Here is a 22,682-nt window from a genome sequence, read left to right on the forward strand (position 1 = left end):
GGCAGTGCCTGGCTACACAGTAAGCGCTTAAGAAATGTTTATTGCATAAAATGGAAATCTCCTTTGAGGTTGGGAAGCAGCTCAATTCTCGGAGGAATCCCGCGATTTTAGCGCTAAATCGGGGGGTCACGGAGGCGACACAGTGATTAGGCGCTTTGGAATTTTCCTCTTTTTTTTAGTTTGGGGGGAGAGGCCGAGGGTTAAGGGGAGGAGAAGCGAGAGGAGCGGAGGGAGGGGGCAGGTGACCTCTGACCCAGGACCCACCACACCTGCCCGCCCTCGGGCCGGCTCTTCCAGTCACTCAAAGATCCCGACGCCCCGCCTTCTCCGCCTAAGACCGCCTCCCGGCCCTTCCCATTGGTGGGCTCCTCCCGCGCGCTCCTGATTGGTGGTCGCCCTCCGCCGGCACCGTCCTTCAAAGCTGGCGGGAGAATGAGTCTTGCGCCATGGCTTCCGAAACTCCCTGTAGCGGCTCGAGCCGCAGCCGAGGTCCCGGCCCGTCGGTGCGGCTCCCCGCGGCTCCCCCGTTCAAGTTGCTGGCGGGGCAGCTGCGGCGCCGCGCCCTAGGAGGCCCCGGGGCCTGGCAGCTGGCCCGGGAGCCGGCGGGCCGGGCTCCGCTGGAGCTAGCGGCCGTGTGGATGCAGGGCCGAGTGCTGGAGGCGGCGGAGCAAGGCGACTGGGCGCGGCTGCGGGACTCGAGCGGCTCCTTCACGGTGCGGGGTCTGGACCGCGTGCCCAAAGGCAAGCCCTGCCTGGCCCCAGGTAACCCGCCCTGGCCCCGCCCCCTAACATCGGCCCCCTCCTGCCATTGGTCGAGACTCTGCCCCGCCCCTGTTAACATTGGTCACGCCTCCTCCCTTTGCGCACGCCCCTCCTCAGTGTCGGTTACACCTCTCTCCCCTGGCCCCGGCCCAGCTTCACCTTCCTCTGGGTCTAGGAAACCTGGCTTCTAGTCGGGCTAGGACCCTTCTTGGGGGGGGAGGGGGCGGGCCCAAGGCAGGTCATTGAACCTTTCCGAACCTCAGGCTCCTCGTTTGCAAAATTAAGGGACTGGGCCCCAAGATCTCTAAGAGAGCCCCAAGTTGATAAACCTTCAAAGGGATCTGTGAGTCCAATCTTGGCCCGACACTTTGTGTGCTCTCGGGTTCTTAGGCTGGTCACCTCGGCCCCTTTGTGTCTTAGTTTCCATGTTGGGAAAACGAGGGTGAAGGGACTCAAAGACCTCTAAGACCCTTTCCTGGGCCAAGTTTATGACCTCTGCATCCAGATGCATGCTTGGGGGAGAGTGCAGCCGCTGGATCGGGGAAGCCTGGACTTTAATGAAGCCCTTGGATAGCTGTGGACGAGATCATCCATGCAAAAACACTTGTCCAACCTGTGAGGTTTTTGTTTTTTAGTTTTTGCAAGACTTGCAATCCTTTGCAAGGGTTTAGTGACTTGCCCAAGATCACACAGCTAAGTAAATGTGAGTTGTTATTACTCTCATCCTGTGGAAGGGACCTTCAGAGTGATGTAGTGGGAAGAATGTTCCACCGAAATCCAAGAGGAACTCAGTTTAGATCCCGGAACTGTCGGTGGGTAACCACTCTAGGCTCCGGTTTTCTCTAAGGTCTTTTTTTCAAATTTTCATCTATGATCCTGTGATTTGTCTGGGCCTCAGTTTTCTTCCAGCTCTAAATCAATGAATCCCTTTATTTTACTGAAAAGAAAGCAGATTCAGAAGGGAAGTAATTTAAAGACTACAGAGATGGAACTAGAACCCTCTTTCTTGAACCTCCCTTCCCTGCCCCAGGCCATTCATAGGATAAAACATTTAAAACCAAAAAAAGATTTTCTTTTTTTCTTTCATGAACAGAGCTACATAAATATGAAACATTTTACTTTCAAAAAGCTAAGGCTACAATGGGTACAAATTATTTTATACAAATTCTATCAGGACATATTGACAATAAACAGATTGTGCATCATTCATTCATTGGACAAGTTCAGTAATAGAATCTAGACCCAACTTTTCAGTCAAGTGATTGGTTTTTAATAGTTAATGCATTGATGATTGTTCTTTATTCTACAGAATAAAAGAAATTTTCTAAGATTTATTTTTGTTTTCTAACTACTTGATTTTTCTCTAATACACTCTTTTTTTCCTTGTTTTTTTTTGCAAGGCATTGGAATTAAGTTACTTGCCCAAAATCACACAGCTGGGTAATTATTAAGTGTCTGAGGCCAGAGTTAACTCAGGTCCTATTAGCTGCCCCTTCTTATATAGCCTTAAAATAATCATGAGAATCAGGATTTCAACAACAAATAGATAAAGTGAAAAACAAACCAAAAATAATCAAAGAAACAATAAAATCATAAAATAACACCTTGCATAAGGCATAGCAAAAAGGGCTTCATTAAAAAAATACAGATATTGACTATCTTCTATTTCCTCAGAAACTTGAACGTTTTTTGCGTTTGCATGTAATCTATTTTAAGAGTTATTGTTCTTGACTGCTTGTAAATAACTAACTCCCCCAGAGACAATCATATTCAGTCCCCAGCAATTCTCCAGGGAACTCCATTTGGACTCTTTCTTATCTAGAAACTTGCTGCTAGCTAATTTTTCAGGTCTCCATCTATTTTTGAGGCAACTAGCTAGATGTCAAAGTGGATAAAGTGCCAGCCATTGAGTCAGGAAGACTCATCTGGCCTCAGACATTTACTTATCTCTGTGACCCTGAGTAAATAACTTAACCCCCTTTGCCTCAGTTTCTTCATCTGTAAAATGAAATGGAGAAGGGATGGCAAATCACTCTAGTATCTTGCAAGAAAACCCCAATAGGGATCACAAATAGGATCACAAAGATTCAGACAAGCCTGAAAAAAAAATGATTGACAACATCCATCCATTTGTATCCCTTTTTCCCTGGAACTACCTGAGTGAGTACATTAGCCTGCTATCAAAACCTCTGCATGATATTGTCAGTTGTCAGTTCTCTTTCTGTCTTCCTGTTTGACTTCTCTCTTCTCTGGGTCATCAGTCATTCTACCTTGCAACTCCAGACCATGCAAAGGATATATAGCAAATGTAGATTTAGAATTCTTGAAGGTCCCTTGGGAGACTAGGGCATTACAATTTAAGTAAGGATCCTACCACCTGTGGTGGGGTCAAGAAAAGAGAACCTAAGACTAAATCTAAGAGCTCCTTTTGCTCATAGTTTTGGGGACAAGACTATAAATCAGTCTTGGAGGATGGAAATAATATGTTTTTTAAAAAAGAACAAAACAGAAGCTCTATGGCATGTATCAAGGCCTGGCAGCTTGCTTGTTCTTCATGCTGTGGGTTTTTTACACAATTGAGTTTTGTGTGGTTTAGACCAGCCAAGTTTTGCTTTCAAGGAGGACCACTTCTCTGAGGAATTGAGAAGAGGGTAGTGGTTAATATGTCATTAGATCATTAATATGGCAGACTGCCCTCTTGTTGATTTATTTTAGTTTGCCCAGTGAGTGGTCTGGGATTAAGTGGAAGGTGGCAGGATATCAGTTTTGTGCAATCTGGACCAGAATGGTGCTGTCTGCCAAGCTTTTTTTGGCTCTGTCAAAGGAAAATTGGATTTGCTCTCTGTGGACCTGTCAGAAAAGTTTACCCTACACCCTGCAAAGATGAAGATTGTCCCATCTGCAGAGACCATGGCTTGTTTCTTCTCTTCTAGGGCTAGTCCATGTCTGTTCATTAAGGGAACTACTTTCATAAGATCCCATCTAATTCTAACATACACCTTAACAGAAGTGTTTTTTTTTAATCACAGCATGTCATTGATTGCATGAAGATTGACTTGTTATGATTTTGTTTTTAGCTTGGAACTAAAGATGCTGACATTGTCCAGCTGTATTTTCTTCTTAGACTCCTTTCCACCCACCTCCTTCCTAATACTTATAATAATAGCCAAGATTTGTATAGTGGTTGTTTACAAAGTACTTTAAACTTCTTATATTATTTCATTCCTTTGATTACACACTGCTTTGGAATTTTGATCTCTAATTTCTTCCTCTCTTTTTTTTTTACATTTGGTGCTAAATATTCCTTTGTTGCCTTAGGGTAGTTATACTATTTGAAGAATCAGAACTTTGCTTCAAAACTTAATTGATTCCAGAAAATTGGGGGGGGGGGATGACTTTCATAGACAATCTCACAGAAAGGATGTGATTGAGTTGAACTATTTTAAAAATATTTTTATTATTTATTTTTCCAATTATTTGTTAATTTTTGGCATTCATTTTTGTAAAGTTTTCTCCCTCCCCTTCCCTCTCTCCACTGTAGGATAGCAGGCAATCTGATATTGGTTATACAAGTACATTCGTGTTATACATTTTTCCATGTTAATCACACTGTGAAGAAGAATCAAAACAAAAAAGGGAAAGGCAAGGAGAAGGAAAAAGCAAAAAAAAAATTCACACATTTAAAAGGGTGAAAATAGTATGCTTCGATCTGTGTTCAGATTCTATAGTTCTTTCTCTGGATTTGGATGGCATTTTCTTTTATAGTTCTTTTGGAAGAATTTTCAGTGATTGCTGTATTGCCAAGAAGAGTTAAGTCTATCACAGCTGGTCATTGCATAATGTTACTATTAAGGTGTACAATGTTGTCTTGATTCTGCTCACTTCATTTAGCATCATGTATGTCTTTCCAGGTTTTTCTGAAATCTGCCTACCTTTCATTTCTTATAGAGCAATGGTATTCCTTTACATTCTTATACTGTAACTTGTTCAGTGATTCTGATGGACTCCCCTCAATTTCCAATTCTTTGCTGCCATAAAAAGAGCTTCTATGAATATTCTTGTATGTTTGGATCTTTCCCTCTTTTTTATGATTTCTTTGGGATACAGACCTGGTAGTGGTATTATTGGATCAAAAGGTATGTAATTTTATTACCCTTTGGACAGAATTCCAAATTGCTATCCAGAGAATGGTTGATCAGTTCACAACTCCACCTATGAGTGCCCCAGTTTTCCCACATCCCCTCTAACATTTATCATTTCCCTTTTCTGTCATATTAGCCAGTCTGATAGATATGAGGTGGTATTTGAAAGCTGTTTTTTTAATCTAGATTTCTCTGATTAATAGAGATTTAGAACATTTTTTTCATATGACTGTAGGTCATTTAAATTTGATTTCTTCATCTGAAAACTGCCTATTCATATTGAAAATTTATCATTTTGGGGATGATTTTTATTATAAATTTGACTCAGTTCTTTATGTATTTTAGAAATGAGGTCTTTATCAGAAACACTGGCTATTTAAAACAACTTTCTGCTTTTCTTTTTAAAAAATATTTATTTTTTTCCAACTACATGCAATGGTAGTTTTCAACAATCATTTTTTGGCAAGGTTTTGAATTTCACATTTTTCTCCCTTCCCATCCCCTCCCCCGACAGAAAGCAGTCTAATATAGATTACACATGTATAACCATGATAAATATAGATCCATATTATTGTTGTGAAAGAAGAATCAAATCAAAACAGGGGGGGAAGCATTAGAGAGAAAAAAAGCATAAAATAAAGACAACTTTTAAAAACTGAAGATAGCAAGCTTTGGTCTGCATTTAAACGCTAATTGCTTCTCTGAATATGGATGGTATTTTCCATCACAAGTTTTTTAGAATTGTCTTTGATTATCATACTATTGAAATGAACAAGGCCATCATTGTTGATCATCACCCAATGTTGCTGTTAGTGTATAATGTTCTTGTTCACTTCACTCAGCATCAATTCGTGAAAGTCTTTCCAGGCTATTCTGAAGTCCCATTTCTCTTGGTTTCTTATAGAACAACAGTATTCCCTTACATCCATATACCACAGTTTGTTCAGCCATTCCTCAATTGTTGGGCATTCCCTTAATTTCCAATTCTTTACCACTACAAAAAAATACTATAAATGTTTTTGTACATGTGGGTTTTTTTACCCTTTTTTTGTGATTTCTTTGGGATACAGTGGTATTCCTGGATCAAAGGATAAGCAATTTTATTGCCCTTTGGACATAATTCCAAATTGCTCTTGAAAAAGGTTGGACTATTTCACAACTTCATTAGTTTCCCAGTTTTCTCAAACCCCCTCCAATATTGATCATTTTCCTTTTTAGTCATATTGGCCAATCTGATAAGTGTGAGGGTCTACTTTTCCTTCTAATCTTGGTTGTAGTGGTTTTGTTTGTGAAAAACTTTTCATTTTAATATATTTAATAAAATTATCCATTTTGCATTTTATAATGTTCTCTAACTCTTCTTTGGTCATAAATTCTTCTCTCCATAGATCTGACAGGTGAATAATGTCTTGCTCTTCTCATTGGTTTATGGTATCATTCTTTATGTGTGTAGATTGAGTTGGAATATTGCTGTGGTATAGGAAATCGTGAGCTTGGTTGATTCAGAAAAACATGGAAAGATTTGGACATGTGAAAGCAGGTGCTATCTACCTTCAGAGAAACAGATGCTAGGAAGAAATAAGCATAGAACAGTCTTATATATGTGCATATTTATTGGTATCTACATATATGTATATGTGTATATGTATATATATATATATATGTATATATGATTATACATTTCCATGCTAAATTATAGTCTTTTTGGGTGAGGAAAAGATAGGAGAAAAAAAAAGTAAAAATGCATAATAGAGAAAAAACAGCAAAGAAAAACTTTAAAAACATTATGTGGTATTTATTATATAGGTTTTTTTGAAATGTTTTCCTAAAAACAATGGATAGTTTTTATTATAATGGTTTTCTCAAAATGGAAATTTGTCTTATATTGAATCATCTCTTATGGTCTGCTGTGTATATGGCAATGTGTTTTTTTTCTTTTCTCATTTTGTATTTAAGTTTTTAAAAATTACCAAAAAAAAGGAATTTGTAGACAATGCTTTTTATAGTCTAAAAAATAAAATAAAATTCAATTAATTTATTCAATAACTATATTTACTATTTTTTTTGTCCTAGGAAATTATGTGATGGTGATGGGAGTCATTCAGACCTGCAACCCTGAACCTTGTCTTCAAGCTGTGAAGATGACAGATCTTTCAGAAAACCCTATACATGAAAGCATGTGGGAACTGGAAGTAGAAGATTTGCACAGGAATATTCCCTAAGTGCATTTTAATATATAATTTAAGGGAAGTGGAATTCCGAGTGTATTTTAGTTGTTTCACCTTTTGGATCTCATGAGCCAATTGTATCTTCTAGTTTGTGTTTCTCGAAAGTTCCCTAGAGCACTTAGGGTGAATTGGCCAGATAATTGGTTTACAGACACAGTGAGAATTTAGGACATTTTCATGCTGTGACTGTTTTAGCATATTCAACTCCAAGAGAAGCATCCATTCCCCCTGCTGAGAATGCTGTGGTTGATGGAAAACAGATGTTTGCTGTGCTTTTTTGTTTTTGTTTTATTTTAAAAAATACACGAAAACCTCACTCTGCATTTCCCAAATATTACAAGTGATGGTATTTTTCCATTACTGCAGCTACCCTGTTTTCGAATGAGGAATTTGAATCCCAGTCATTGGCTATGGTGATTAAAGTGTGGTTATGGTCAGGAAAACAGACTGTGTAAAAGGAATGACATCATGGCTCCGTTTATTCTCCATCAACGACTTCCAGATCCAGTTTGCAAGTCAAATGACATTTTTATAACTGCAGAGCACAAACTGCTGTCTACAAAATACAGCTGTCTTTCCTCTTCAAACACCATTTGACCACTTTCCCTTAGATAGGAACAATTTCTTTCTTCACTGAGAACAATATTGAAATACTTGATGAAAGATGCTATAAAGAAAAGCTAACGTCAAGAGAGATAAGTGTATATATTCAGGACTTAACTATAGTTTCTTTTTCATAACTCTGGACAAAAATTCTTGAGGGAGCAAGCTACTTCCTCTGATTCCTTATTCCATAAAATAAGAACAGTGTGGTTTTATCTTTTAAATGTATTCATTCTCCTACCTCATTTTTTTCTTTCCTTTTTAAAATAAGTTTTTACCAGGTCCTTTTTTTTCACCCGTCTTCCCAGAGAGCCATCCGTATATTTAAATTTTTCTTTAGATTGTAAGCTCCAAGGGGATAGGAAGTGTATTTTATATATAATGTAAAGGAATGAATGACTGAAAAGGCATTTATTAAACTCTTGGATATGTATCAAGTACTGTGATAAATGCTGAAGATATCAATAAAAATGCTGATATAGTCCTTACTCTTAAGGAGCTCATATTCTGATTATAGGAGTAAAATGTAAAAAAAAAGTCTGAAAGTAAAGCATGTGGAAAAATTCAGAAGTCCTAAAAATTAAATGGTAGTTTGAATACATGTTTTAACTTAAAATGAATGGATGAATGAGGATGCAGGTAACAATAATAATGTGAAATATCAGAGTATAGAGGCAGAGCAGCTGGAAGGAAGGTTTGATGGTCCAGGGTCTCATTGAAAAGAATGGAGTTGTTGACTCTCATCCCATCCAAGCCGTAAATAAGAGAAAAGGCAAGGAGGGAAAGTGGCTCTTTGAGAAAGGTTCTGCATGGAGTTAGCCCAGAGAGGGAGGAAGAAGAGAAAACATGGAGGGGAAGGGTACAGTTTTAATGTTTTTTAGTTATAATTGTTGAGACTTATATTTTAAAGCTTTAAGGGTTTTATTTTGTGGGTGAGAAGACTTAAGAGCATCTACATTATACTTTATGGGGGTTTTTTGTTTCAGATTTAAAGACCTTTTAAAATAAAATATTTGTTTACATTTGTCATTTGTCCTTAATCCCATCAGAATCTCTTAATGATGCTGTCTTTGGCATTTGTTCTACGGAACTGTGTTATAAGTGAGACAGTATTATTACAAAATCTTTCTGGTATTTCCAGTAGTAAGCCTCTTGGATAAAGTTCATGTTGGGATCTGCCTTATAGACCGGTCCCTTTCTACAGAGAGTAGTCCTTGGATCCAGCCTATCAATCTAGAAACTGACTTTGGTTCCAGGGAGCAATGCTGCCTGTCCTATTTTGTCACTCAGATGTAGTTCATTTGGGCTAATCTGTTCTTATTTAATTCATGTAAATAATTTATTTGCTTATGCAAAAAGCATTTACCTTAAAAGAATGTTCATTGATCTAATGGGTATTGTCTGGTGGGACAAGTGAGACTGGAATAAATAGAACCTTGTATGTGTGTCTGTTCAGATTTCATTCTGTGCTTGAAGAATGAAGCCTCAGCATAAATTGAACTATTGTGGTTTTCTGTGTATTAATAACTCTCACTGTTTTTGACTGGTGCTTCCTCCTGTTGCAATAGTCAAATGAAAATGCAGTTCCGGTATTTTGGTTTCATAGTGCCAAATCAGAGTCAAGTTAGCATTCACTGCCAGGCAATGGTGGGCTTAGGTGCTAAGAGAAGAGTTTTCCTTTTAAAATTAGCTCTCCTCTAAGAACTGAGAATATGGAACTTAAGCCTTGACTTCACTTTCCTTGGAACTATTTTGCATAAGAAAAATAAATAAAACCCTAATATAGGTTTCTGAAAGGCTGATTTTGGACCACTGAGTTCCTGATGTCTTTCTGCAGCAGTTTTATAAGCTGAGGTTTGACCACAAAAATGCTTATGTATCTGTTGAAGTAGGAGGGGGGGAGAAATGACTACATATATTAGTATTTTTAGGGTGAATATACTGTATTTGTAATGCAGATGTCTTTTCCACCTTCCTCTCTTTTTGACTCCTTAAGTCATATATGAGCAATCCAGGAAAGGCAAACACAGAATGAAGTGTTTCAGATATTGGCTACATGGCTCTGAGATTTATCAGGCCACCAAATGTGTGAGGGCAAGTTATTGCTAAACCTCTAGGCAGTGGTCCAAACATAGGGAACAGATGTTTATTTGTAGGAATATGGAAAAATAGACCACACTTGGAGACATAGATTGCTAGGCTACATTTTATAGCCAGATTGTAGAGTCCTTTGCTTAGACTAGGACACACTAGTTGAAATGCAGTTTAGTTGGAAATATTTAGCCCTAGGACTGTCTTTTTTCATGGTTCTTAAAGTAACTTTTAAGGGACAATACCTCAATCTGTGATTTTATCAGACTCATTTCAGATGACTCCTCAATATCGCAGCTGAGGATTTTGGGGGGTTGGAATAGCTCAGTAAAATCATTGCCACAAGCTAACTTTCTGAGGATGAAACTCTGAACTTAGTTTAGGTGCCAGACATAACGTCTTTCATCGGGACCTATGAGAACCACATTTAACTAATAACAAACTTTTGCAGAGGGCATGCATTGAGCCTGCTAGTTCTGGGCTTGCTTTGTTTTAAGCACTTGGGTGTACAGTTACTGAAATGCTTTGGGCGAGAGAGATGTTAAAAGATGAAGAAGGGAAATAAAAGACAAAAACGACAAAGGATTTATGTGTTTTGGGAAGGATCTGGAATTACATGGCCTTTTGAGAAGACTCACATGTTTTGGATTTACCCTATGAGAACTATTCAAACATTCCTTTTTGAAAAGATGCTAATGTAAAGGAGGGGGATGTTTTGGAAATGAAGGCGATATTTAAAAAGCTATTCATAAAAATTTTTAATTTTAAAAATGTTGCTAATGCTTTTAAAGTTGCTGATTTTTTTTTATATGATAGTGCAATTAATTTGGTTTTGAAATGGAGTCTAGATGCTTTAGGGCTTTCCTGTGGATTAGTGGTTTGAGCATTTAATCTTCTATTGGCCTGGGCGGGAAAACTCGTGAGTTTATTAAGTTATATGTTCATGCCACCTGCTGGTCACTCTCTGGTATATAGCCTGAAGTTATGTGTAATACATAATGGAACGGCATAAAACTAAATTAAAAGAGGCAGAAGATTCTTTAATACAATATATGTGAAGGGTTATAGACTGCTTCTGCAGTTATCCTTGCTTGCAATTGTTTTGCATTTTATAGATAAGCAAGGGTGGGAAGAAGAATTAAGTGTAAGAAATCTCTCTTTCCTATTCATTTCTAGATTCTTTGATAAAATAGAAATAAGGTTTGTGAAATGTAAGAAAGTGAAGAGGAGAAAAGATGTAAGGAAGAAGAAACCATATACTGGTTGATCTTCCTGTCTGGCTTTCACTTACTAGGTTTTTAAACCATTGAGTTCCATAGCAAAATCAAGTAACTTATAGAGAAAACAATAAAAATTATTACAAGTGCTACCTGATTAATTAGTGAGATCAGGAATTGAGAAAAGTTCATCTTATCCTTAAATAACTATTAAATACTCTATTGTCGTTTAGTCATTTTCATTCATAACCTCTTTTTAATTTTTTTTTATTTAAGGCAATGGGGTTAAGTGACTTTCCTAAGGCCACACAGCTAGGTAATTATTAGTGTTTGAGGCCACATTTAAACTCGGGTCCTCCTGACTCCAGGGCCAGCTCTCTATCCACTGTGCCATCTAGCTGCCCTGTCATGACCCCTTTTGTGGGAGTTTTCTTCTCCAGTTCATTTTACAAATGAAGAAACTGAGGCCCAAAGAGTTAAGTGACTAGTCCAGGAGCATGCAACTAGTACATATCTGCAACTGGATTTGAACTCATGCGGATGAATCTTCTTGATTCCAAGACTCTTATTCTCTTATGACAAGACCTTTTCTATAGAGGGTAGAACTTGAGTCAAAATTAGCTATCAAAAAATTCTCTTTAGTTTGAGATAGCAATACAGCCTTAAATGTTTTGCTAAACAAGTAAAGCAAATCCAATAAGATTTTGAATCCAGTGTTTATCCCTTATATGGGAAGATGATGCCCCAGCAAAATTGGTGTATTTGGAATTTATCTCCATTGACTACAGAGATGACCCTCATCCCCATCCTCACAAGGTCAAATGCATCCCTAAAATAGCCCTTTGAATTCTCTGAGAAAATCAGAGTACTACTGGATTGATTCCTTTCCCAGGGATCCCTTAGTGAAAACTAGTTTATCAAATCTACTAATCCCTTATAATAGGAATAATGGGTCCATGGTTTATTACTCTGGGGTGATATTTGCATTTTTAACTTGTCCAATAGCTCCAAGAGAGTGACTAATGGTGGTAATTTTATGTGTGTTGGTTGGCCTGAGGTAAGGAAAATTGGGTACGTATTATTTCTCCAGTGTTTGGAATGGATTTGTATTGCTTTAAACCTAGTCCACCTTAGCATTTGGCTGGTAGACTCTGACTGTGAAACAGAATAGAGGAAGGTGGCCCCTAAATTTTGGCTTCCTCCCCATAACTTAATTAGTCTTGTTGGACTTTTGAATGCAAAGGTAAGTGTCAATGGGCAAATAAAATCTTGGGAAAACATTTTCAGCATCTAACTAAAATTTAATTTAATTTGTTACATATGTATGTGCCTGAAAAGTAGAGTGACTACTTGCTTTGTGTTTGGTAAGTAGAACTTAATTCCTAATTTCAAGTGTCTTATCTTTCTCATTCTGTGTCTATCAGAATAGTCTTAGAAAATATGTTTTGGTATTGACTCTTTCTCCTTAGAGTCATTGGCATCTTAATTATACTATGGTTAAGGGCTTTCAGTACCAAATTTGCTTGAAAATCTTGTGAAATTATTTATGGGGAAAGGGAGGAATGAGGAAAGTTGGGTAATGTGAAGCAACTGGCCAGTTTTGCAAAAGTCCCAATATGGGGTTATAGCTAACTGAAAGAAAAAGAAAAAAAAACCTATCTTGCTTCCCAGCTGGATATAAAATCCCTTTTGTAAATGTATGGCTTTATTGCATTTCCAAAAGATTCATTAGGACAAGATAAGCTTTTCAGGGTGGTCACTGAAGAAGAGCAAAAGAACCCTGTCTGTTTTTGTGTTATATTATTATATGTAGGTTTGTCAATGTTTTCCTAGTCATAGATTTGAGTCAGAGATAAGTCAGAGTTCCTTTTGATTCACTGGATATTTTAACCTTATCAAAGTGGCATTAGTTCTCCTAAAGTCTATTTGTGGACTTTAAGATGCTGAAATACGCAAATACAGTTAATAGCCTGTGTGTGATATTGCTCATTCTGAATATATTGTCTTTAACAGACAAGGCAGAATAGTTGTGGCCTCAGAAAACTAATTTTTTGAGATGAGTTGTGGAAGGCAGGGTGTGGTATTGGAAGAATCAAAACCATGCTGAATATTTCAATTTACTAATGGTAACCAAACAAGTACGTTACCTTTCAAATCATATTAACTCTTTTATATTGTAAGCATAGTACATGTATGGAATCCACCCCTTTCCATATTAACTAAGCTGATCTTGGGAACATAGACTGTTTATTTCTAGGACATAAAGCCTTTTCAAGATGGTAAAGTTTGTGAGATCTTAGGTTCCACTACACAAAACTTTTGAGAACCTAGGGTTATCCCATGTTGAGGCATCAGAATAGGACTTTACAGTCCTAGGCTCTAAGGTATTCCTTTGCTAGCCTTGAGATACCAGGATAAAATCTCTGGCATATTAAATGGACTTACCTCATGGGAGGACATGGACATGAGATGGGGCAGATGTTGAATGGTTTATAAGGACTTGCTAAGTATCAGGCATAATAAAAAAATAATTAAAATAGTTCCTGTCCTCAAGGAGTTTACATTCTTTTTATTTTTAAACTTATACACACACGAAGAACATTTTTTACTACATTTTATGTACATATATAAAAATACTTATGTATTAATTTTTTATTTACATAAAATAATATTTTATATAAAATCATGAATTTCCTATTGTTACTTTGGGGGGGGGGGGTGAGGCACTGGTGTTAAGTGACTTACCTAAGGTCCAACAGCTAGTATCAAGTGTCTGAGGCTGGATTTGTATTCAGGTCATTCTGACTCTACATACATATACATGTGTGTATATATATCTCAATACTTACACATACCAAATAGATGAAATGTAACCTTAGTGGGGAAGACACAGAATCTGAGTTGGGCTTGGAAGATCTTCTGCCAGAGATGTGTTTGAGTCAGGGATTCTAAGAGGGAGAGCATACCAGAGATGAAGGATAAGCCAGTAAGGAGTCATGGAGAAGGAAGAGACAGCATCATGTGTGAGGAATGGCAAGTAGGCAAGGTGTGGCTGAATTGTAGAGTGTGTGGCAAAGAATAACATGCCAGACAGTTGAAATGATTGGAAGAGATCAGGTTATGAAAAAGGTATAAATGCTAGAGAACTTTTCATTTGATCCTAGAAGTAAAGAGTGAATCACTGAAGTTTACTGACTTAGCTTTAGGAAAATCCCTTTGGCAGCTATGTGAAGGAGGGATTGGAATGGGAAGAGACATATTAGGCAAGGAGTCCAAGTATAAGGCAATTAGTATAGTCTAGGTGAGAGGTAATGATGAATTGAACTAGGGTATGAGTATTTTAGAGTGGACAGAAGGTCATGTATGCTGTGGAGATAGAAATGACAAGATCCATTTGACTTCATTCCATCCCCTGCTTAAAAAAAGTAATTCTAGAAAATGATTTAGTAAATTTAGTCACTTTATTTTGTTTCACTGAATTTCCAAGCAAAGTAAAGATATATAAGAGAGAGGTAGGTAGCTTGGTAAGAGATCTGGATGGGCATTGTCCATATCATTTTTCCTGAGAAGGAACTCAGAATCAGGATAGAAGATTATTGCTCTGAAATCTCTGCAGATGTTAGTCTCTTTGCATTTGTTCCTAATCCATTAAAAACAGTATCACCAACGGGGAAATGAGGATACAATGGCCTTGCAGGGTTGTGAAATAGCATCCTGAGGTGATAAAACAATTAGAATATCATGGGTTTGGGGTTTCCTCTTACTGTCTCCACTTCCTTTCTGTGTAGCCCAAAATGAGTTTCACAGGAAAAGATCTTTCAGATCCCCAAATGGTGAATGGAATGGTATAAACGCACTGCCAACATGCTTATTAAGTTAGCAAAATTTGTTGGGTCCCCATTTTTAAGGAGGCTAAAGAGGTAAGCTTGAATTGTGAACAGGCCACAGATGGGGGGGAAAAACTCCATTTTTTAAATTCCTGACCTCAGCCAATGATGCTACAGAAATTTGTTATTGGTCACATCTGAGAGCTCAGGGACAATTGTGACTGATCGTAAAATTCATCACCACTGGAACTAATCAAAGTCTTTGTCCTCTCTTTGCTAACTCTGTCTTGTCCTCTTCATGCACAAAGGACTACTCTGTTACTGCCAAACAATAAAAGAACTCTTTAGTTCCCTGCATTGATCTGAGGATTAACCACAATATAAGGTTAATGACGGAAGGGATGGTAACTATATGGCATTCTTTGTAGTCAAGTAAAATAGAACATGTTTGTAATATGCTATAAATCATTAACTTGAAGGTTAAGCTGTTGCTATCAGAGAAGGGAGAGGGCATGGGGGGGCAGGATACTCAGTTACAAAAATTGAGTTCCAAAAGTTTTTAAAAGGTGAATTTAAGCCTATTATTTTTATCTCTTCTGTCCCCCAGTGCTCAGTATGCTCCAATAACTCACTACAGAACCTGGTTTGATTGCCGCTGTTTGTTCACATTGCCAAAGCCCTAGGGACAGCTCCAAAGGAATTTATCCCAATGTGATGGTAATCTTTTCTAGAGGTCTTATTAGTCTATGGTCCATGTATTTTTGAAAAGACAGAACTTGCATTGGCCCTCTGTTAATTCTTAGCTTCCAGTGTAGTTGGAAGGATGTAGCTGAGCTTTGAGGGAAAAGAGAGAATCAGGATAACTGTTTATCTTCACCCAGGTCTACCTTTATTTAAGCTTCTGTTCCTACCCCAATTTCTTTTAGAGAGAAATGAACTGAACTTAAAATCATTGTAGGAATTAGGAAGAACCTTGTTTAGGAGGAAGGTAAACTGTGCTATGAAGGAAATTAGGAAATGGAGTGTGCTCTGGAGTCTTAGATTCCACACCTAGATATCTAGAACTGATCCTGATCATCAAAGTGTTGGGCAGCTGGGTGGCTTAGTGGACAAGAGCACTGGTCCTGGAGTCAGGAGTACCTGAATTCAAATTCCGCATCAGACACTTAATAATTACCTAGCTGTGTGGCCTTGAGCAAGCCACTTAACCCTGTTTGCCTTGCAAAAACCTAAAAAAAAGGGGGGGGGAAGAGTGTCGAGGAAAGAGAAGAGAGTTCAAACAAAGAACCTTGGGACAAAACCACACTTTTATGAATAGGAGAAGCAAAGAAGCCTAAGTAGGAAAGGTCAAACTGCAGCCCAAGTAGACAGGAAGTTTGGAATAGCCACTAAATATGGACTGGGTTTGAACCATGAATGATCGACCATAAAGGGAGGAAAGGAATGACCCTCTATTTCCTGTTCATAACTTACACCAGCCATCTGGTAAAATAATGCAATCCCCCAAAAATTAAAAAATAAAAATGTAAAAATAAAAATAGGGTATTGGTGGATAGAGTACCAGCCCTGGAATCAGATACTTACTGTGTGTCCCTGGGCAAGTCACTTATCCTCTATTGATTGCCTCCCTAAAAATGCAGTAATATCATAGGAACCAAGGAAGAAAAGAAAATCCAGTTCAGATTGTTGACATAAAAAATTACAGAGGGATTAATAAGGACACTAGAATTAGCATTTGATATTGTCAGAAATCTTAGAAATCTTAGTTTCAATCAAGTGATAAAGATGGGAAATAGACTGCAAAATTCTGAGAAATGATTGGGAGGTAAGGAAGTTTGCTTGTGAAAGGAAAAGGAGATTTAGAATAATGGTTTGAGGTAATGGCAGGAAAAAATGAAAAAGTTTTGTTTATTTTTTTAATGATAGGGGAGAATTAGACATGTTTAGAGATGGTGGGAAAGCAACCAATGGAAAAGAAACTGAGAGGACAGAAAACAATTGGATCAAGAGCAATTAGGCTTGGCAGGGAGAAAGTGCACCTCTTTATCAGACTAGAGCAATGGTGGAGCTAATAGAATGATTAAGGCAAGTTTTGAGGCTCAGAGCAGAGAAGGAGCTAACTAACATAGGTTTTAATTTCTCTGTAAAGCAAGTGCTGCCTAGATCTGTGATGAATCCATTTGGCATGGTTTTGTTTGATTCTCTAAGAGCATTCCACAATTCATGAGATGGAATAGGCAAGGCAGATGGTGGGGATGGTCCACATTTGATTGGGACTTGGCTTTGTATGACTGGTATTTGGACATGGGGCTAAGGGATCTGAGAGAACCCCTTGGGGATGGAAATATAAACAAAAACAATATAGTCACTGATTATATTTCACTGTGATGGTCATAAATCAATGATCCTTAGTCCTAAAATATATCATTTTCATATGGTACAATGAAACCACTTTCTGATTATTAGGAACAGACTTCAAAAAGATACTCTCATTATAGAAGAAAATGATCACTGATTTAAAAAAAAAGTGGATGGGATGGGGGTAGGGTAGAGAAACCACACCCAGAAGTCTTAAACCCATTGTATTTGTCCTGGGAATAGATTTTCACTTTTTAGAAGAAATAAAGGAGCATTGTTAAAGGAATTCTAATCAAGTCTGTATTAAAGATCAGGGATTAAAATAACTTTTTAACATTTAGAAATACCATAGAAAGTACCATAGTTCCTCTGAACCTGTTCTCTCATCTAAAAGGTCTATAAGCAGCAGCAGCAGCTTTAATAGCAGCAACAATAATATAGCAACTCCTTATTTATCTGATTAAAGAGATTCCTCCACATGAGCAATTTTTTCTCAGATAACTTAAGTTTATCTAATATTACTATCATTTGAAAAATGCTTATAAATTTGGTCTTTCTCAGAGGATCTTTTACTGTGTAGACAATGTTAAAAAAATCTATATATAGATTATCCAATGCAACTTGGTGGTACAATAGATAGAATACTGAGCCTGGAAATTGGGAAAACTACTTACTAAGTTCAAATCTGGCCTCAGACACTTTCTTGTCGTATGACCCTGGGCAAGTCACAACCCTCTTTACCTTAATTTCCTCATCTCATTTTAGAGCTGGAGAAGGAAATGGCAAGCCACTCCATTAGCTTTGCCAAGAAATTTCCAAATATGAAAAGGCATACAAAACCGAGCAGCTGAGAACTGCGATTTGCTGTCAAATAGTATAATAGCACCTACCTTTCAGAATAGTGGTAAAAATCAAATGAAATATTTGAAAACTGCTTAACACAGTGCCTAGAATATGGTAGGTGCTATATAAATATTAGCTGTTTTTGTCATCATACCTTTCAGTATCCCAGGCACTGGGACTCTGATATTTTAACTTGTAGGATACCTGCACATTTACATTAATAGTAGCAATTTCCTCATTCATAGAGGGAATTTGACAGAATTGGACTAGAGGCCTCTGAGGTCCTTTTCAGATCCCATGATTCTGCTATGCCAGGGAAATAATGAACAATAATAGGTCATTACCAAATATTTCTTTTTTCCACCTATCTACTTATAGGGAGTTATTGATCTATAGATTTAGTCTATGAAGGAATAGCATGCCAAAATTTCTTAAGAAGGCATCACCTTACTTCCATTTCAATATTCAAATATAAAAATATTTGCGTGAGAGCAGTATAAACATTTCTCAGTGAAGTAATGTAATGCATATTAAATCATAAATTCATCCCTCTTTTCATTTTTCTCTTATGTCCTATATCTAATCTGTTGCCAAGACTGGTCAATTTTACCTTCTCCTCCTCTCTCCTCATACTACCACCATCTTGGTACAAGCCAACATCATCATTTTTAAATGGCAGAACTTTTGCAATAGTCTTCTGGTTAGCCTCCTGGCCTCAAGTCTTTTCTCATTCCAGTCCAGTCTCTTCTCCATTGGGCTATCAAATTGATCTTCCCTGGACACAGATATGATCTATTCAATAAACTCTCCAATGGTTCCCTAATACCTTGAGGATCATATATAAAAACCTTTTATAAAACTGGCAGCCTCCTACCTTTCCAATCTTCTTTTATCTCATGACCCATCGCTCAGGCTTGGAATTTTTTCCTTTCCCACTTCTGCCTCCTGGCTTCTCTGGCTTTTTTCAAGTCTTTCCCAATGCCCCTTAATGCTAGTGCCTTCTCTCTGTAGCTCATTTCCTATTTATCCTATTGATATGTAGTTTGTGTGAAGTTGTTTACATGTTGAATCTCCCAGTAGAATGTACTCTTTGAGAGCAAAGGCTAATCCCCCCCCCCTTTCTTTGTATCCTCAGTTCTTAAGACAATGAGTGGTAGGTGATGTGGGTTTGATAAATGACTTAACTAGTGGAACCTCACATGTTTTTGGAGAGGGACACAGAGCAAATGGCTTTTTACTTTGTGAATTTACTTGGTTCTATTTTGTTAAATGCCAAGGATTTTTTTTTTTAGGTTTTTGCAAGGCAAATAGGGTTATGTGGCTTGCCCAAGGCCACACAGCTAGGTAATTATTAAGTGTCTGAGACCAGATTTGAACCCAGGTACTCCTGGGCTGGTGCTTTATCCACTAGGCCACCTAGCTGCCCCAATGCCAAGGATTTTAATGTAAGATTTTCTTTCTTATTCTACATATTTACTTACTTGAATTGACATTGGTGAGGATAATTAAATTTATTTTTTAAATTTTATTTAAGGAAATGGGGTTAAGAGTGACTTGCCCAAGGTCACATAGCTAGGCAATTATTAAGTTTCTGAGGCTGAATTTGAACCTGACTTCAGGGCAGGTGCTTTATCCACTGCACCACCTAGCTGCCCCTTAAATTTATAATTTCTTCAAAATATTTGAATTAATAGTTTTCTCCTTTCCCTGGTAGCATATATATTCAAATACTCAAGCATCTACTAAATGACATTTTCATTTAATCCAGACCTTAGTAGGTGTGCTTTCTTTAATTCTTAGAGAAAACTATCAAAGAATCATAGGATATAGGTCTAGAAGGAACCATCTAATCCATCCTTCAGATTTAACAGATGAGGAAACATATATAGCACTTTTAAAGTTTGTAAAGCCCTTTAAATCTATTATCTCACCAGAGTCTTAAAATGGTTAACATGATCTTTATCATATAGATGAGGTAACTGACCCAGAGACTTTAACTTGTTCATCACCATAAAGTTAACTAGCAAGCATTATAAGCAAGTATTCTTAACCTCAAGTTCTGATTTCTACCCATTAGGTTTTCTGACCACAAATTTTGTGCTTTTTCCACTAGACTATCTAAACTGAGGTGCCCCTCTTGTGTGAATTATCTTTTTCTTTATTAAGGGATGGAGATGCTGTTAAATTGCATGGTTGAATTAGATTTTGAAATCTCTCTAATTCTGTTATTTTAACTTCCCTATGTGTGCTCTGAATATCATCCCTTCCTGGAGCCCAGTTCCTACCCCTCTTCATTTTAGGAACCTATCTCTCTCCCTATGGACTTGATCTCTTGTGCTTTATAAACATGTGTTTCCTCATATTTTGGGAAGGAGGGAGCAAGGGAAGGAGCACCTTTATTTAATCCCTTCTTAACTACTCCCTCTGTAATTTCAATCACTTTGAAAGGTTTTGACTTTCATTTCTCCCAAAAAGAGAACTCCAAATCCAATAACTCATCCATGTACTAGTCCTGCATCTTCAGCCTCCTCCCAGAAATGTCCTTGAACACTTGAACTTTAACATCTCACCACCACTTACGAGTCAACGTGTCTAAAATTAAACTCATCATCTCCCTACAAAAATTACATTTGTCTTTGAAATCCTAGAAACATTAGGATTTTTTCTCCTTTATCCCTCACATTATCAGTTGTCTTGATTTTCTTTTCAAAATGCATTTAAATCCATTTCTTTCTCCCACTGATAGAGGTCAAGTTTTTTTTTTTACATCGTGAATAATCTAAAATTTCCTAATCCTTGATCTTTCCCTCCTAAAGGGCAGCTAAGATACACAGCACACCAGACCTGGGATCAAGACTTGTCTTCCTGAGTTTAAATCTGACCTCAGACACTAACTATGTGACTCTGAGTAAATCACTTAACCCTATTTGCCTCATTTACCTCATCTATAAAAGCTGATGGAGGAAATGATTTACAAGTCCAAGAAAACCTCAAATGGGATCACAAAGAGTCAGACACAACTGAAACAAAACAATAACAATTAACATCTGAAGAACTTGACATTTTAAACTGTTTAGAAAAACATCCAAACAGTCAATCTGTAATTTTTTTTTATTCCACTCTAATTAAATATCCCCCATCCTCTATATTACTAAGTTATCTTTTCAGGTCATGTGAAAGATGGGAAAGAAATTAGAATCTCAATGGAATAGGGTTCTAATATGATGACTGATGAATTATTGTTGGCATATTCATACCCTTATACTAGGCAAAAGCCTGGTTTGAAGCATTAAAAAGATCTGTATGTATCTATAGACTGAAAAGAGAATTTCCAAATTTCCATTGATTCACTTCTGCTTGTGCCTATGGATCACTTGAGTTGGTAGTACACACCTTATTAGGAATGTCACATGGTGGCTTATACACTAATAAATGGGTAAGCTAATTCCAGCTAATCCTTTTAATGCCATTTTTAAGGCAAGTGCTCCTAAATGACAATTAACTAGTTAATAGCGAAAACAAAGACAATCCCAAGTAGTCCCTTGCCTTTTAGCATCAGAAATGCAACTTGAGAAAATCTTAAACCTATTATTCTCTGTTCTGAAAGCAGGACTTAAATGGGGCTCATTCATAATCAGTTTTACAAAAGTGAAATTTCTCTTCATAACAGTGGAAAGAATGCCAGACAGTCACAGCATCATAGATTTACAGCTGGGAAAACTTCAGAAACCATCGAATTTAATCCTCCCTCCTTCCACCCCTATTTTGCACAAGGAAACTGAAATTCAGAGAGTTTACCTAACTAACCTAAGATAACACAGCTACTAAGTATCTGAGAAGGGATTTGAAACCAGGTCATTTCTTCAAGCCTAGTATCCCAATTTATGCAAGGCTCATAAGTCCGAAATTGGGTTTGAGTCCTAAATCTAACATTTATTAGTCTATGTATTCTTTTAAAAATTTTTTTACTTATTTAAGACAATGGGGTTAAATGACTTGCCCAAGGTCACACAGCTAGGCAAATTAAGTGTCTGAGGCTGGATTTGAACTCAGGTCCTCTTGATTGCAGGCCTGGTGTTCCATCCACTGTGCCACCTAGCTGCCCCTAGCTAAGTATTTTTAAAATGTTTTCCCTCTCTGGGTCAATTTCATCAAATGTTAAAGGGAGATAACACTCTCTATTGTATAGACTGTGAACTTTGAAAATAATACTTTGATAAGCATATTTAGATGAAAATCGCTTCCTTTGTAATCTTATATATTTTAGTTTAGTCATTTAAAAACAAATGAGTAGGTGGCTAGGTGTCAAAGTGGATAGAGCGCTGGCCCTGGAGTCAGGAGTACCTGAGTTCAAATCCAGTCTCAGACACTTAATAATTACCTAGGTGTGTGGCCTTGGGAAAGCCACTTAACTCTATTTGCCTTGCAAAAACCTAAAACCAAACAAACAAACAAATAAAAATAAAGGAGTACATGAGCTTCACCAGACCAAAGGGGACCATGTCACAAAAATGGTTCAGAAATCTGGTTTAATAATATATGTAAAGTGTTCCATAAACCTAAACTAGTTTCACTAATGAATTCCCCAAAGCAAAGAAGTTCTTGGATTCA

At 37.5% G+C, this 22,682-nt stretch overlaps 1 protein-coding gene across 1 annotated transcript; it reads left to right on the forward strand.

Annotated features, from left to right (window-relative positions):
- Positions 1-415: 415 nt before the first annotated feature.
- RMI2 (RecQ mediated genome instability 2) lies at positions 416-9,159 on the forward strand. Its single transcript, XM_074195929.1, has 2 exons — positions 416-762; positions 6,978-9,159. Exons 1-2 carry the CDS (start codon positions 447-449, stop codon positions 7,124-7,126), a joined length of 465 nt encoding a protein of 154 aa, XP_074052030.1. The 5' UTR covers positions 416-446; the 3' UTR covers positions 7,127-9,159.
- The last annotated feature ends 13,523 nt before the right edge of the window (positions 9,160-22,682 follow it).

This window comes from Macrotis lagotis, chromosome 8 (genome assembly GCF_037893015.1).
Source record: "Macrotis lagotis isolate mMagLag1 chromosome 8, bilby.v1.9.chrom.fasta, whole genome shotgun sequence".
Lineage (NCBI taxonomy): Eukaryota > Metazoa > Chordata > Mammalia > Peramelemorphia > Peramelidae > Macrotis > Macrotis lagotis.